At 43.5% G+C, this 15,779-nt stretch overlaps 2 protein-coding genes across 10 annotated transcripts in view; one reads left to right on the forward strand and one right to left on the reverse strand.

Annotated features, from left to right (window-relative positions):
- Window positions 1-62: 62 nt before the first annotated feature.
- On the forward strand, window positions 63-7,217 carry UQCC5 (ubiquinol-cytochrome c reductase complex assembly factor 5). 6 transcript variants are annotated; one of them, XR_014590909.1, is made up of 5 exons: window positions 63-118; window positions 369-545; window positions 3,307-3,379; window positions 4,030-5,055; window positions 6,169-7,217. XR_014590909.1 is itself a non-coding variant. In XM_083869509.1 (4 exons), exons 2-4 carry the CDS (start codon window positions 395-397, stop codon window positions 4,118-4,120), a joined length of 315 nt encoding a protein of 104 aa, XP_083725635.1. In that variant the 5' UTR covers window positions 63-118; window positions 369-394; the 3' UTR covers window positions 4,121-7,217. The 6 variants fall into 6 exon arrangements, 5 of the variants coding, with proteins under 5 accessions (XP_083725635.1, XP_083725636.1, XP_083725633.1 ...); XM_083869509.1 differs by having other exon boundaries at window positions 4,030-7,217; XM_083869510.1 differs by lacking the exon at window positions 4,030-5,055.
- An 850-nt stretch (window positions 7,218-8,067) lies between these two features.
- PBRM1 (polybromo 1) overlaps window positions 8,068-15,779 on the reverse strand; it is a gene marked incomplete at its 5' end in the record, with an annotated part of 56,992 nt that continues 49,280 nt past the window's right edge. For all 4 annotated transcript variants that reach the window (XM_083869500.1, XM_083869501.1, XM_083869499.1 and 1 more), the window contains 3 exons: window positions 8,068-9,471; window positions 12,028-12,244; window positions 13,745-13,815. In XM_083869500.1, coding sequence (XP_083725626.1) covers window positions 9,299-9,471; window positions 12,028-12,244; window positions 13,745-13,815 — 461 coding nt within the window. In that variant the 3' untranslated portion in view covers window positions 8,068-9,298. The remainder of the gene's footprint in view (window positions 9,472-12,027; window positions 12,245-13,744; window positions 13,816-15,779) is intronic.

The raw sequence follows: 15,779 nt of genomic DNA on the forward strand, positions 1-15,779 counted from the left end.
CAGGGGCGCCCCGCCCCCGCCCCGCCCCGGCCAATCAGGAGAGGCGCCGCCAGCGCGGGTCACGTGGGCGCTGGGCGCGTGCCCCTGCCCGGCCGCGCGCGGAGCCCTCTGGCGGGAGGTTAGCGGCGGGGGGTCGCGCGCGGCGGGCGCGTTCCCGATTGGCCGCGCGTTCCCGCCGCGGGGGAGGGGAGGAGGCGGCGCGGGCCGGGGCCGCCATGGCCGCGGGGGCTCTGCGGGGCCCGCCCGGGCCGGGGCCGCTCCCCGCCTGCTGCCGGCCCCCGTCATCCTGTGACCGCGGCACGGCCCGGCCCGGCCCGGCCCGCCTCTCACACGCCCCCCTCTGTCTGTTCTCTCCTCCGCCCGGGAAGGGCGTAGGTGCCGGCACCGCCCGGCCATGCTGGTCAGCGAGAGGTTGAAGAGCCTTTTGAAGTTGGTGCCCGGGCAGCGGCGCTTTGGCTTCTACCGGTTCCTGCCCTTCTTCTTCGTGCTCGGCGGAGCCATGGAGTGGTTCATGATCAACGTACGCTTCGGCGAAGAGACTTTCTGTGAGTGCGGGTCCCCGGCCCGGCCGCGGTCGGTAACACAGCGCGGGCCCGGCCCGGCCCGGCGGTCACACCACACCCCACACCGCTCCTCGGCCTCCGCCTCCCCGGCAGAAACAAACAAAAATCCTGGGTTTAGAGCGCTGAATAACATTTTAGCTGAAAGAGGGTACATTTAGATTGGATATTAGGGAAAAAAAATCTTTCCTGTGAGGATTGCGAGGCCCTGGCACAGGCTGCCCAGAGAAGCTAGAAGTGTCCAAGGCCAGGCTGGATGGGGCTTGGAGAAAACTGGTCTAGTAGAAAGTGTCCCTGATTATGGCAAGGGGGTGGAACAGGGTGATCTTTAAGGTCCCTCTCAGCTCAAATCATTCTGCAATGATTGAAAAGGACCTGTCAGGTTTGCCAGCATTTAAGCAGAGGTGTGGCGTCATCTGAAATGTGACTTTTACAACTTATAAGTATGAAGATGGCTCATGGGAAGTTGGCTAATGGCATTTAGTTTCTGCAGGTCAGAGCATTTATTTCTAATGTGACGTTCCTCCCTTTAATAAACCCTGCTAGAAATGGTTGTGTACTTCATTGAAAGGATCGGCTCAACTGTATGTGGTATCAGGCAGTGGGAAGCAGGAAGAATGATTGGGAAGACCATGGAGGTGGGAATATTCATGTGTTTTGTTTATATAAAAAAGACTAAAATACTCAAGTCAGGCGAGAAGCCCTCAGGCATTGACTTTATGCCTATAATTTAATTTCCTTTCAGCTGGTTGGAGCATTTGTAGTTTTAATTACCCTCGTGGGAAAGTAGACAAGAAGCAACTGCTTTGCACTTTGCACATTTCCTTGGGAATGATGGGAAGAACTTTAGCCTATATGGGAGAGAGAACATGAGCTATTTTAAGTGGCAATAAGGATTTCTGTTGGCTTGAATTTCCAGTTGCCTGTCAGTCAGCATCTGCAAGAGAAATTGGGATTGGAAAGTTTAAAAAGAGATGACAGGATTCATGTATTTAACACCATCTTGCACTGGGGAAACTCTAATACAAAACATCTTTTTCTGCAGATGATGTTTACCGTAGGAAACAATCTGAAAGACAGTACGAGGCAAGGAAGGAGAAGGGGGAATTTTAGCTGAAACTCTTCAAGGGGGAGCTCCTGAGTGCTTTATCTGTCCAAGTGCCAAAGCAGCAGCACTGCCACGTTGATGGTGGGGGAAGATGTTGGCTCTGCAAGATGGACTGTGATCCACATGTTTGTGTAATACACTCAGATGATTTGGGCAGTTTTGTTTTTCCATATCTGTAATATTCGTATTTAAATGAAATTAAAATTTCATTGTATTTGGGCCTCTGCCAATAATTTAATGTTTGCCTAGTGCTTTTAAATAAAGTAAACTGAGTAAACAGTCTGGCTGTTGCTTTTGTTTGCCTGGTGAAACACTCCCCTTGTGATGAGACCAGTGGGAAAGAAACATTACATGGTGCATCCATCTCAGAATAATTTTGAGTTAGATTCTTTTGTACTTACAGGAACTGCTCTGGCAGATGATTTGTTTTCTTTGCTGTGTGGCACAATTTTAACTGGATAAAGAGAGCACAGATTTACTGCTCCGTGTTTGCTCAGCCCACAGTGCTTGGAAAGTGACCCGTGTGTTTGGGCTGTGCCGCCCACATCTGACAGGGACCAGAGCAATGTGCGGTGTCAGTCCTGGCACCTCTGAGCCCTGGGGTGGGAATCTGTCCCCAAAGCAGGAAAACAGGGCCAGTGCTGTGTCCCAGCAGTGTTTGCTCCCTGAACAGTGAGCTGGGAGCATGGGGGGGCGGGGGGGGGGGTCGGTGACTGGGGCAGGGTAATTTCGAGGATCCTACATTGATACAATGGGTTAATTTCTGAGCGTAGGGGTGCTGGCTGAAGGTGCAACAAAAAAGCCAATTCTTAAGGTCAGCCTAAAACTAACCCCGAGGGAGTTCATGCCCTTACAGATGTTGCTGTGCTGCCTCCTGTCAGGCTTTGTGAGTCTTCGTCAACTGCACAGACAAGGGCAGCTCTGTAGAGGTCAAGGTGCAGGTTCTCCACTTGCAAACAAAGGGGAACTTTTGTGCTGTGCCTTCCAAGGACTTGATCTGGAGGATTAGTGCTACTTGTGTTGTCAAGGGATAAAACCAGACAGAATTAAAGATGTGACTGTGTCACTGTATAGTTTGACTGAGGAGCAAATGAATCACTCGAGGAAAAGCATTGATTTCAGAATAAGATCCTTTGACTTTAGTTCCAAGGTAGAGCCCAAAACCCGTGAACAAGCAGCTTTTTGCAGTCACAGATCATTGCACTGGAGTCAACCTGACTGTAGCAGTACATTAAAGAATAAAGCAATAATAAAAAGCTAGATTTTGAAAACTGCTGAGCTTTACTCCATCTGATTTTATTGCTTGAGCCTTTTTAAACTCTTTTGTGCTCTGTTTTCACAAAACAAGTTTTTCCATTATATGGGTTGGTTTTGTTTTTTGTTGTTTTTTTTTTTTTTTTTTTTTTTTTTTTTTTTTTTTTTTTTGTTTTTTTTTTTTTTTTTTTTTTGTTTTGTTTTGTTTTGTTTTGTTTTTTCAATCAAGTGCCCTGTGCTCTAGTTATTTCTCAGGATTTGGGAGCCTGATGTGAAAACTTCCAGTGGCTTCCCTTAAGCCCTCCTGTAATAGTAGCAGAGTGTCCCTCAGACAGCCGTGAGCCAAGCCCAGTTCTCACTTCAGACCTCTTGCTTGTTTTGCAGTGACTGTTTCCCTCTGGCAACTGAGAGCACCAGGCACATCTGTCTGGAAGGTCTCTGGGATGTTTCCAGCCAGGTAAACAAAAAAGGAGAGAGGCTGCAATCACTCACAAGATGCCTGGTGTCAGGGAGTTCCACGTCACTGATCTTGGTGACTGCTGCAGGAATAAAATCCTCTGAGTTGGCATCGTACCATTTCAGGCAACATAGATATGTTATGACAGAAGATGAAGCTTGACATTTAGAAATCTGAGCTGCAGTCTCCAATCCTCAGTGTGTTTGCTAGTGCTGACCCCCTTTGGCAGTTTTAGATTTTGCCAGTCTCTCACTAATGCTGGAAATTTGAATAGCTGCAACTCCCCATTGCAGAATTACAGCCCATTCCACAGCTGGGGATTTAGTGTCAGTTTTAAACTACACTCTATCTTCAACAACCAAATTCTTATTTTGGTTTTGCAGTTTTATTCCTGCTGACTTCTAATTCTGTGCTTTCTCCAGTACTCTCTGACTCTCATATCCCTGTCTCCCTCCCATCCTCCAGCTTCCCCCCTCCATCTGCTGTGGCAAAGAGAACGGGGAGGAAGCAAGAGCTCTCCTTTGGCTTGGGACTCAGGGAACACTGTGGCTGTTCCAGGCTGCTGGAGTGAGCCAGGATCACAGCCTTCACTTCTAGCTTTGCCAAGCCCCTGGCAGCTTCAGGGCTGAGCACATCCCTTCCTTCTGCAGGGAATTCAGCCAGTGTCTGCCTGGAGCACAGCTCGGCACTGACCAACAGCATTTTCATGTGTTCTGCAATGGCCACAGCAACAGCTTCTGAGTGAGACTCGGCAAAGCATTCCTGCTGCAAGCTTTCCAAACTGTGGAAGTCAGGGCAATGGATACCAAGCGTGGAAAAATTCGACTCAGTAAGGCAGGAGCAGTAAAAAGTCATCTGGGAATAAACAGTAACACCTACGCACCAGCACTGCTGCTCACCACACCAGCATTAGAGAGGGGACAACTCTACCACCAATCCAGAATGATTCTGTGGAAAAATTGATCTGTTGATCATTCCCCTGCAGCTGTGCACACAAGGATGCAGCTGTCTGCTGAAAAACCTGTGGTGAGCCAGGGAAGAGCTGAAAGAAGTTACAGTCAAGGAAGAGTGTTTGTGCCCAGCCTGCACTCCTCTCTGTCACAGGACTGCAGAGGTTTTGTCCAAGCTTTTCAAAAGCAGCAAAATGAATTAACAGCCATCTGATGTATTGGGGAATTTTTCCCTGGAGCAAAACTCTTCCTGTCATCAGTGGAGGCATGTTTTCACTTTGGACTTATGTCTTGGGTTGCAATGCAAGATGTAACCAAAAGTATGCATTCTACAGCAGCTGTTGAAACCGGCTGGGGGAGGTGTTTTATCTCTTCCACCACCCACCCTCCCTCTAGGGGATCTCTGCTGTCCATGGGCCATCCAGGCTCACTGCAGGGCTGATACAATTCCATCATCCCATGGGGAGATGCTCCACCCAGGGGGAGGAGCCCAGCATTCCCACCTGGATCAAACCTGAGATTCAGAACAGCAGCACAGCCTGTTTGCACTGAGTTCCCAGAGGAAGACCAGACTCATTTCACCACCACTGGACCTTCAGAGGAAAACTCCACCCTTCTACAGGATCATCTCTGCTCCAACAGAACCACATCTGTCACTGCAGGAAGACTTAACTGGACTCTTCCCAACACCATGACCAACAGAGGGTCAGGCTGTATTCTGACTCTGTCAGTGGTTTCTTTTTAGTTTGTTTGCCCCTTTTTTTTTACTACTAAATTTTTAATATTCCTAGTAAAGAACTGTTATTCCTATTCCCATATCTTTGCCTGAAAGACCCTTAATTTCAAAATTATAATAATTTGGAGGGAGGGGGGGTTTACATTCTCCATTCCAAGGGAAGATCCAGCTCTTCCTGGCAGACACCTGTCTTTTCAAACCAAGGCAACTTAATACACAGATCCAAACTGTACCTGCACTCTGCTCATGGCCATCCCCAGCTCCTTCAGAGAAAGGGGAAAAAGTCTTCCTGGCACTGGTGGGATGAATGCTGTTCCTGAGGAACTTCCTGAAATCAGTTCTGGATGCTGGTGCTTCATACCAAAGATGAGAGTCAAATTAGACTTGCTGGAAAGTGCAGCTGGAAAAATGAATCTAAGGTTTCGTTTTATTAATCAAAATTTCATGTGCATCACTGAACCAGAGCCCATTCCTTACACAATGTTCAGGGCCCAGACATTCTGAAACTTCAATTTTGTGTACTTGCAGCCAAGGGGGAGCTACATACATTTATGGTTGATCTTTAATATCTCAGACTGAGCAAATAAGATGTGGAGGATGATTAGAATTAGTTTTCTCTGGGCAACTGCAAGAGAAGGGTAGAAGTGTTGTGAAGCTGGCAGCCTGTGTGAAAGGCAGCATTTATCCCCCAGGCTGAAAACATTGTTGTGTGTTAATTAAATAATGTTGTGTTCTGTTTAGCTCTCTAAATTTTATGCCAGGCACCTTGAGAGGTTTCTACCACTTAATTTTTCTTGCAGTTTGTACAGAAAATTTCTATCCTTGGTTCTAATTTAATTGAGTAAAAGATGTTTTTTTCATTTACTCATCTAATTTCCTCTATTAAACAGCTACACAGAAGACAGTGCTGAACCACATTAGCATCCATATGAAATTAAGGCTTGCTGTTTATTTTCAAACTAATTAATAAGGGGGCATCTGGGACTGATTGAATCTTAGCATCTCCACTCAGCTGGTTCTCAATGCTTTACATGTTTTTCAAGGTTCACTGTTCACATTTGTTATGGCTCAATTTTTAACACCACTGTTCTTATCACCTACAGGCACATCTCAAAATACACAGGACAATAGAAAAAGGATATTTTATCCACACACAAGCACACATGTACGAAGGACTTGAGGACATCTGGATCAGCAACAGCCAGAATTACCTGAAATAAAATCCTAACAAAAGTCTTAATGGAACACTCAAACCTGGTTAATCCAAAACACTTTGCAAACTATTTTTATTCAAATTAAAAAGACTCAGGTAAACAAAGTGATGGTACATACATATTATAAACCTGGTTAGCAGCTCAGCCTTCAGGAATTCAAGATCTAATGAAAAGCCAAGCATGGATAAACCAGGTACAAAAACATATGCTGAAAAAAAGTCACCAACGTCAACATTTTGAATTTTTACACAAACAGTAAATTTTCTCATGGAAGGGAAGGACTGAGGAAGCGAACAAATAATTATTAGTTGTTTCCAACTGGTTTATGAAAATACCTTAGTTTTATCTATTTTCCATTCTCACAGAAGCCAACCATTGCCCACACGTCCTTTTATTTTAATATGAAAGTTTTGTTTATGCCAGTACAATGAACGGCAGTGAAAAACAGATGAGGGGCTCAAACACCCACAAAGAAGGAAAAGAGACAGATAGACATGTCTTTTTTTTTTCTTTTTTTTTTTTTTTTCAAACCAGAGTGAGAAAAGTTTCTTTTGCTGGTTTTGAATTCTAGACTGTAGCCATTATATCCTAAATTTCACTGCAATCGACTGAAACGCCTCCAGTATAGAGAGAAACGATTTTGAAATAAATAAGGCTTAAAATAATTGATCAGGGCCAGCCCAGTGGCTTAGTGGTAGTGCTCTGCACTGCCTTGAGGGAGGAGCCAGGTTTTGTTTGCACTTCAAATCTCTTGCTCCTGGGCCAGAAAGAGCAGTGAAAGGAGGGATTCAGCTGCTCAGCAGGAGAGAGCCAGTGCTGCACATCTGCTCATCACTGACCTTCAGATAAATTAAACATCTGAGTTATACAGGCTCCAAAGGGAGTCCCATCCAGTCCTCAAAAGAAAATAAATAAAACAATAATTTAATTAAAATTAATCCCAGGTTCTTTGGTGTAATTTTTGTTAATGCTGAGAAGTAGGAGAAACTGGTGGTGTATGAGTACAATTCATGATAGTTCCAAATGCTCAAAAACTAGGATTTTGCTGCCTGATTCACTTCAACATCCCATCTTTGTGGCTAAAAACTGCAAAACCTACAGTAACTGAAACACATTTTATAAGGGTGGTTTAAGACTATTCAATTTCTACTTTATTAAATAAAATTGGTAATTTACAAAGGCCAGTAAAGAATTTCTGTACCATGGGTGTGCTACTTGTAGAGTTCAAAACTGTCATTTCCCTTTATGTTGTTTTGCTCCATTTCCTTCAGTCCATTGCACATCTGACCTAAGCTGACTTTAAGTGCCTATTTGTAATTACCTGGGGTATTTTGTGCAATGACTGGAGGATTGCAATAGGAGAGGGAGAGGAATTGGCCAGTAAAATTAAATCACAGCTTATATTTGCAAGTGTCACTTCCCTCACAAGTATTAATTCCATCAGCAAAACAAACTGCAAGATATCCAGTATTTGAAGGAAAATATTTAATTTAACCTTCTGCCAAATAGACTGAAATGAAAATGTTCTGTACTAACAGACTTTAGAACTCACTTCCACATGATGAACATCTCTAGCATAAATGAAATGTATCAGTAAATCAGTTCATTTGGGCTGAGTTACAGTGCCCAGAAGGACAAAAGTCCTGCTGACTTTTCCTAAATTCATAGAGCTTTCCCAGTTACTTAAAGCAATCCAAAAGTATTAATTATTTTTCCAAAATTAAATAAATGAAAGGATTTACCTTCAAACAAATAACTTTGTAGTCCAAAAGGTTGGTTAGTTATGAGGACAGGTAAGTCTTTAGCAGAAGGCAGCCACAACCTTGAAATTTGGCAAGAAGAGTTGATACCTACTTTACTTAGATAAAAAAAAAAAGAAAGAAAAAACAACCCCAAACCCTTTGAAGGCTGCAATGCAAGTATTCTATTTCTCCAATGTACTGGGTATGCTGACCTTACACATACCATACCATACAGCAGTATTTTACTTTCAAGTTAATTTAAGCATCAAATTTCACTCTTATTTGCATTGCAAAACTTTCACTAAGGTTAATGAATACACTTAAAGAGAGGATACAAAAATGTCTTACAATGCCCAATCATGAACAGAGTATGAGTGAATTTAAAAAAACATCACATTACTTCACTAACAGAACAACTCCATTTTCTCCCCTAACTTACCTTCCAAGACCTGAGCTGGTTCTGAGTTCTGTGAGCCTCTTCCAGCACAGACAGAATCTCTCAGGGAAGGAGCTTCCCTGTCCCACTGCTGGGGGTTGGGGACATCACAGAACCCCCAGCACAGTCCATGGCAGATGAAACACTTCCCCTCTAAGGGCCTGCCAGCACAGAGATCGTGGGACTGATTTAGGATCACAATGGCCTTGGCTACACAGTTAAAAAACTGGGCAGGACTGGACAACATGAGCAATCGAGACACCCCTGTCCCATCCACACCAGCACTTCCACAGCTGCTGTAGCCCACTCAGCCGCCTCAGTGGTGACTTGGAATGCCAATTTTCCTTAGTGCCAAAGCATATTTTACCTTTAGCTTCTTTTAAGAGATCCTCCTTGTTCACACCCAGGCAGTTCTGCCCGAAGTGGCAAGCACACACAAGCACAGGTACACACATTCTTATAGGATGTAAACTATGACTAATTCACATTCCACTGTATCAATCTGTAAATACTTTGTTTTCCTTTTTTTTTTTTAATATAAAAACAATGGCATCAGATTCTCAGCAATAAGTATAAGAAAGATGAATCCTTGACTACACTCAACCAATTATGAAATCGCCTTTCAAACAAAGGAAACATATGCAAAAAATCCGTGTATTTTTGATAAAGTCAACTTAATATAACAAAAAGTGAAATATGCTTATTAAAAGTGTCCTTATATAAAAATGGTCTTGCAATGTACAGTAAAATGCAATACAAATTATTGTTGGTTATCTCTTCCCACCCAGTAACTGCACCAGCTATTGTCCCATGAGCTCCTGGAGCAGGAGGGGTGCCGTGCCTACACGTTCTCCAGGTTGTAGGCCTGGCGGATGTTGAGGGTGTCCCGCAGCATCAGGTCCCGCAGGCGCCACAGCGCGTCGGCCATTGTGGTATGAGCCCCCTTGCTCTTCAGCCAGTGCGAGGGCAGCCGGCTCTCCTGCTCCTTGGACAGATGCACGTCCCTTCTCCGTGCTGCACAACACAAAAAATGCCCCCGTTACCTCATACAATCTTACGCGAGGCCAGCCCGTAATGACCCCCGTGAGGATGTGTCAGGTCCTGAGGGTTGGCCTGCAGCTTCTCAGAAATGGTTTAATAATATCTGCGAGATGTGAGAAATGGGTTTGTGATCCCTTGGATCCCTTTGGATGACCTGGGACCCGGGGGATGTGGAGCCAGTCCAGGGAGGTTGGAGACCTTGGCACAGAGCCCAGGAAGACACTGAGTTTGATCTTAGCCCATGGGAGAAACTTCCGGCACAAAGAGAGGAATTGCAAATCACCAGGAAGTGAAAATAGTAGTTTAGCACAGTAGAATATGCAAAATTCAGTAGTTTTAGGATTCTTAGAATAGAGGTAAATGGGGGACAAGATGGTGGAATTTGGGTGGTACCTCGTGTCCCTCTCCTTCTTCCTCATCCTTCATCTTCTGGGGTGGTGATGATATAAGGTAGTTAAGAGTGGATTGGGTCAAAGCAGAAGTGACCCTCTTAGTGTAAGCACTGGGCATTGGTACAAAATAGTAAATAACCTACATGTAATTATCTGTATAAATGTGAGGTGACACCCCATCGGGGGCAGTCACCTCGTGTCCCAGCCACTGTCCAGACCTCATCTGGGAGCAGAGAAAAAACTCTGAGATATCAAATAATAAACATCATGAGAAACCAGAAAACAAGGCCTTGAAGACTCCGCTTCTTTGTACCAACTCGGGGCTTTTAGAGGGCCAAGGACTTTAAACAACCTGAATCTTAGGTGAGAAAACCAACCCAAGACATTTGTACAGTGTTGGGAAAGATGGGACAGGAAGGGCTTGCGAATATAATTGCCTAGTAAGAAATACTAGAGATGTAAAACCTGTGAGTGAAATAGAAATGAAGGGCAGCTTTGAGATGTGATCATGGCAGGCAGGAAGATGGGATTAGCTGGAGTCAGGTTGAAGGACAGAAAACAAAAGGGCCCAAGAATGTAGCCTCTCTCCACCCTGCCGAGGCATCAGGGAAAAAGTAGATAAGAAAAGTAGTCTTTAGAGTTTAGAATATAGGATGACATGGTAATAAAGTAGTTCCCATAGGCTGCATGCAAAGTTTGTAGGTTTTGTATCTCACGCTGGTTGGTCACTGTAAATTAGAATATTCAACACAAAAGGAGATATAATGTATTGTAATAAGGTCCTCGTTCTTTCTCTTACCGGTCTTACCCCTCTCTCTCTTACCGCTCTGACCCCTGCACTCTTATCACCTCTCTTACCCCTCTTAGCTCTTTTACCTCCCTCACCTCATACCCTCTGTCTCTCCCTCTCTCTTTGGGGCTTCCCTTCAGCTGAGGCTGGTGGCTGAAAGCAAAGCCCTTTTTACCCATGACCCTGCAATAAAACCACATGTTTCTAGAATATCTCAGGTCTGCAAAGTTCGTTCTCCCTGCTGTCCACAGATGCTCCTACAGTAGAAGGCTCACATAGTAGTATCTGTATGCAAACTTTGAGATAAAAAAATGCTGACTTAGAAATTCCATGGAATAGGACAGATATTGTTGAGAGAGAAATGGAACTGGAAACAAATTTCAAATTATGGCCTTGCAAATAGACTAGATACTCTGGAGAAACAGAACTATGAAAGATGCATTGTAGCAGGACCCATGAGGGGTAATTTTAGATGATTGGCTTTAAGGAATTTATAACATTGTGTGGCAAAAGCTGATAGGCCAAGAAACACTTATAATGTATTGTAATTAGGAAATAGTTTGGCTTCTGATTGTGATGGCATGGATTGTAATACCTGTATTATCTCACCCTTCATGACTGAAAATAGAATAAAAGTTTTTAGAATGCCTCTCAATTGCCCCACCTCTGGGTCAGACAAAGGTATAACCCGACAGCAAGACAGCTCTTCAGGTGTGTTTTGTAAAGCAAAGGTTTTAATAAAAGAGAAAAGAAACAAATGATACAAAGACAAAACAAAAGCCGTGCACAGATGTCAGAGAAGCATCTGACACCTGGCTAAGACACCCCAAAAAGCCCTGAGCACCTCTGTGCTCCTTCTCAAGTACTTAATGTTTTAGGAGGGCTTTTGGCTTGCTGTCCTATAGAAACTAACTATATTTCTGAGGAGAACCTAAAAGGTCCAACAGGTTTCTCTGTGCTGGCACAGATGAGAAGGCTATGGAAGATTCTAGCTTGGCATCCTTATATGTGCAGAAGAAAACCAAAACTCTTTCCCTCATAGACAATTATTTGGTGTGGGAAATCCATTGCAACAATTACCTAGTGGTGTATTCTAGAAAAAGGCAAATATAACTCTACGATATATAATACTCTTTTTTTTCTCTTAGTATTTAAGCCCATACTATTGATTCTTAGGTTTATACAACACTGGTGGAATTTGCCTGTGGATAACATATATATTCTCAGTCTGCTGACTTGTCTTTAAGAATTAACTGCATGTACATATTTTAATAAGCAAACAGGAGGTTTACTTCGCATTTTCTATAAAAGCAAAAACAACAGGTTGCAAGGAACCCAAAGCCTTACCTGCAAGGGTCTGGTCCCACTTGCTGATACTGTTGGACTCAGCACTGAGCCCCTCAATGTATTTCAGGTAGGCTTCAGAATGGAGGAGCCTCTGTGTCTTTGGTGGGGGGGAGACGAACATGGGTGTGCTGGGCTGCTGCATGACGGGCTGGCTGGCGGGGCTCTGCCCGGGATACGGTGGCGGCGCCTGCTGGCCCGGTGGGCCCAGGATCCCGATCTGCAATCAGAGCCAGGCACGGGTCACACCACAGGGGCCACACAGGGGGGCTGCAGGGAACTCCCCAGCCTTGGGGCATTCTCATGCAATGGAGGTTACATGCAAAAGCCTGAGAAAATTTCCCCGGAGACACACGCTTTGTGTAGGGGATGCACAGAGGGAGGAAGTGCAAACCGACCATTCATACTCAATAGACATTGTTCGTATTTCTGATTTATGTAAATATACTCTGGTTATCATCACCATAACTCCTCTCTCCTAACCTTAATTACACCTTTTGCCTCCTTTTTATTTCATGCTTTCTCCAATTTGATCTGAAATACTGTGGTCTCTGAAGTGCAAAATTTAACTCTAAAACATCTAATCCAAACTGTATCCAAGGACACGGATCCTTGGACAACTGGGTTATTTCCACAGAATCACTGTCAGGCAAAAATCTCAGGCAGGGAAATTCCCAGCTACACATAAGAATTCCTACCACTGTGATTAACCAGCAGTACTGAGAATTCTCAGTACAGATATCCCATGATCTGGAATAACTCAATGTCATGACATCAACACTTTACCACTTCTGGTACTCACAGAATGGTTTAGGTTGAAAGAGGCCTTAAAGCTCATCTCATTTCAACCCCCTGCCATGTGCAGAGACACCTTCCACTAGACTAGGTCACTCCAAGCCCCATCCAACCTGGCCTTGAACAACTCCAGGGGTGGAGCAGCCACAGCTTTTCTGGGCAACCTGTGTCAGTGTTTTTGAATAAAAAAACTTCACAGCATCTAACCTAAACCTCTCCTCTTTTAGTTTAAAACCATTCTCCTCCATCCTAGCACTATCTGCCCATGCATAGCCACTCTCCCTCCCTTTCTTTAAACCCTCAAGACAAAAACACGTCTGTCTATGATGCAAAAATTTAGTCAACAAAATTGGAAATGTTCTGAGCAGTTAATCTGCATTAATCACTGAGAAGAAACATCACATCATCACAGTTACCCAGCTCACAAATTCTGAACTGTCAATGAATATCTGCTTCATCAGTTTGTGAAATACAAATATTTTTTACCTAGTCAACAGCTGATAAAATGGGCAGTGTCCTGTCTGTGTCATGAAGCATGCAAAACCTAAATTATCAGCAGCTCACAGTATGCTGAAATGATAAAGTTTAGCAAAACTAAGACTAAGTTTAAGTTCAGCAAAAACTTAGACAAGTTTTTTAACTAAGTTTTTTTTTTTTAAGTTTAGCAAAAAACTAAGACAAAACACTGCCTTGTTTATACTGAAGTTATCTCACTGGACAAACCTCCTGAGTGTAGCAATTCAACCAGCAAATCCAGACATCCTCTCTGAGTGTGAGATGTTAACTGGTTCTAAACACATCAGAACACTTCATTTCTGTTCTACCTGGGAAAGTCTATGCGCATCCCTACATGTCTGAACTGGGATGTTGCTCAAATACTGATTCTGAGCCTTAGAGCCTCATAAATAACACAAAAATGACTCACCTGCTGTCCAAAAGGACTTGCTCCTGGTGCTGGAGTGCCTACCACAGGGGACACATTTTGGCCTATAACACCTATATTCCAAAATATAAAATAATTAGTCTTACTTCAGAGCAGTGACAAATACCTCTTTGGTCTTCTACAGTAAGAATTTATACTTTGATATCACTGCTCACAGTTATTTTAAGTAGATGTTCAACATTCAAATATTCCCCTCGCCCCCAGTAAAAAACTTAACAAGTTTCTGAATGAAAAAAAATAAATAAAGCCAACGTGACAACTACCAAACACTGATATGTGGCCTGTTGAATTGTTTTAATTAGAGAAATGCAAAGTGAATAGGTTTTGCTTTTCAGGTTTTTTCATGTTACTAAGTGATTGCCTGACTGCATCTTTTCGTTTATAATATACATCTTTGGCTTGACAGGATCTTCCTGAAGTCCTTTCCTTTAAGAAAGGAAATCCTGATCTGTTTTAGCAACACTTAACATCTCCTTGTTTTCAGTTTTGTAAAATATGCTCACAGCAGGATGAAATTCAAGCCTTTGTACAAATTCTGTTAGATCTCACTAATAAAAATTGCAAGTTGCAGGTTAAGCTTCAAAAGAGCCTTAAATACAGAACAATGAATGTTTAAAATCAACGTCAAAAATATAAAAGCTGTTTTTCTCAAGCATATTGGGACTTCTCCATGCTGTGCAGAGTGCAGCACAACTGTGTCAGTCTTACATACAAAAATGTACAGATCTAAATCAGAGTCATGCAGTTCCTGATATTTTACATACAGATGCTCTGGTCTGGAAAAAAACCCAAAACTACATGTGCTGCTGCCTTTCTTTCTGTTTGTGCCACTTCTTGTGTTCATTCATCAGAGAAGCTGCAGACTAACTGTGCTTTTCCTGAGGGTTTAATTTACATGAATTAAATGCATGATTTCTGTATCAGTGATCAAAGGATGTGCCACTGGGTTTCACTCACTAAAGTGTTTTTAATGCACTTTCCATTTGATCACAGCTCCCATTTAAAATGTGTCTGTACCAACAGCATGTCAGAAGTTGGGAAAAAACCTTGGTAACACAAGCTGTGGAATTATTTTTAGTCCAAAGGGAAGGGGTCTGGAGGAGGCATCCTCCTCTTCCCACCACCAGAACACATCTTCACCCTTAACCTGCTGTGCCCAGTTGAGCACCACTTCACACGTGGTTCTCCACTCCCAGACATTGTTTCTTTGCTAATCCACATCCTGTCAGATTTAAACACAAACATCCAGCCCATGGCAGTGGGAACAGCCCTTCAGAGGGATGCACTGTCCTGGATTCACCTCCCACACATTTGGCTGATGTGTGCTAAGTGTCACTGCACAGCTTTTGTCCTGCTCCCTCTGGGCGCCATCGCTGAGAGTGGTGGACTCCAGCCAAGCTGCACGTGGAATGCTGATGGATTTCATAAACACCAGGCAAGCAAACAAAAACTCCCCAACCCAAATGATTTACATACAGATAAAATTCTTAACAGAGCTTCTGATAAACATGGTTGCAAGGGGTAGGGGGAGGTAAATGAGACCACTTTGTCCACAGCTTGTTTACTGCTGAAAGAGGGATGACATCTTTTTCACAGGCACACAGGTTATCAGAGGTAAAAAATGAATCAGTAGGAAACAGGATCAGAGGGCAGATGAATGTTTACTCCCTTATTTGGGACATGTTAATGGCATTAGCACTGGTAAAAACGTTTGTTTCATTTAAGCCTCACTTTTCATCAAAAGTGTGGCAAAAATAGAGCAAATGCTGTAGAAATGCTCCCAAAAATCAATTGAAAATTTGGGCATAGAGAATACTGAATTCACCTTGTCCCTATGTTTCCAGTCACTGTTCTATCAGCAAGGTTTAATCTGAACACTGTTTTACAATAACACATCAGTGCCCCAGTGGCCAAGGAGTCTTACATGACCAGGCTCATTTCAGTGCAGTCCAACATTAACACACTGAAAAAGACTTTGGTAAGGAATAAGAACAATAAATTTCATATATAAGCCCAC

This window comes from Zosterops lateralis (assembly GCF_965231275.1).
Source record: "Zosterops lateralis genome assembly, chromosome: 11".
Lineage (NCBI taxonomy): Eukaryota > Metazoa > Chordata > Aves > Passeriformes > Zosteropidae > Zosterops > Zosterops lateralis.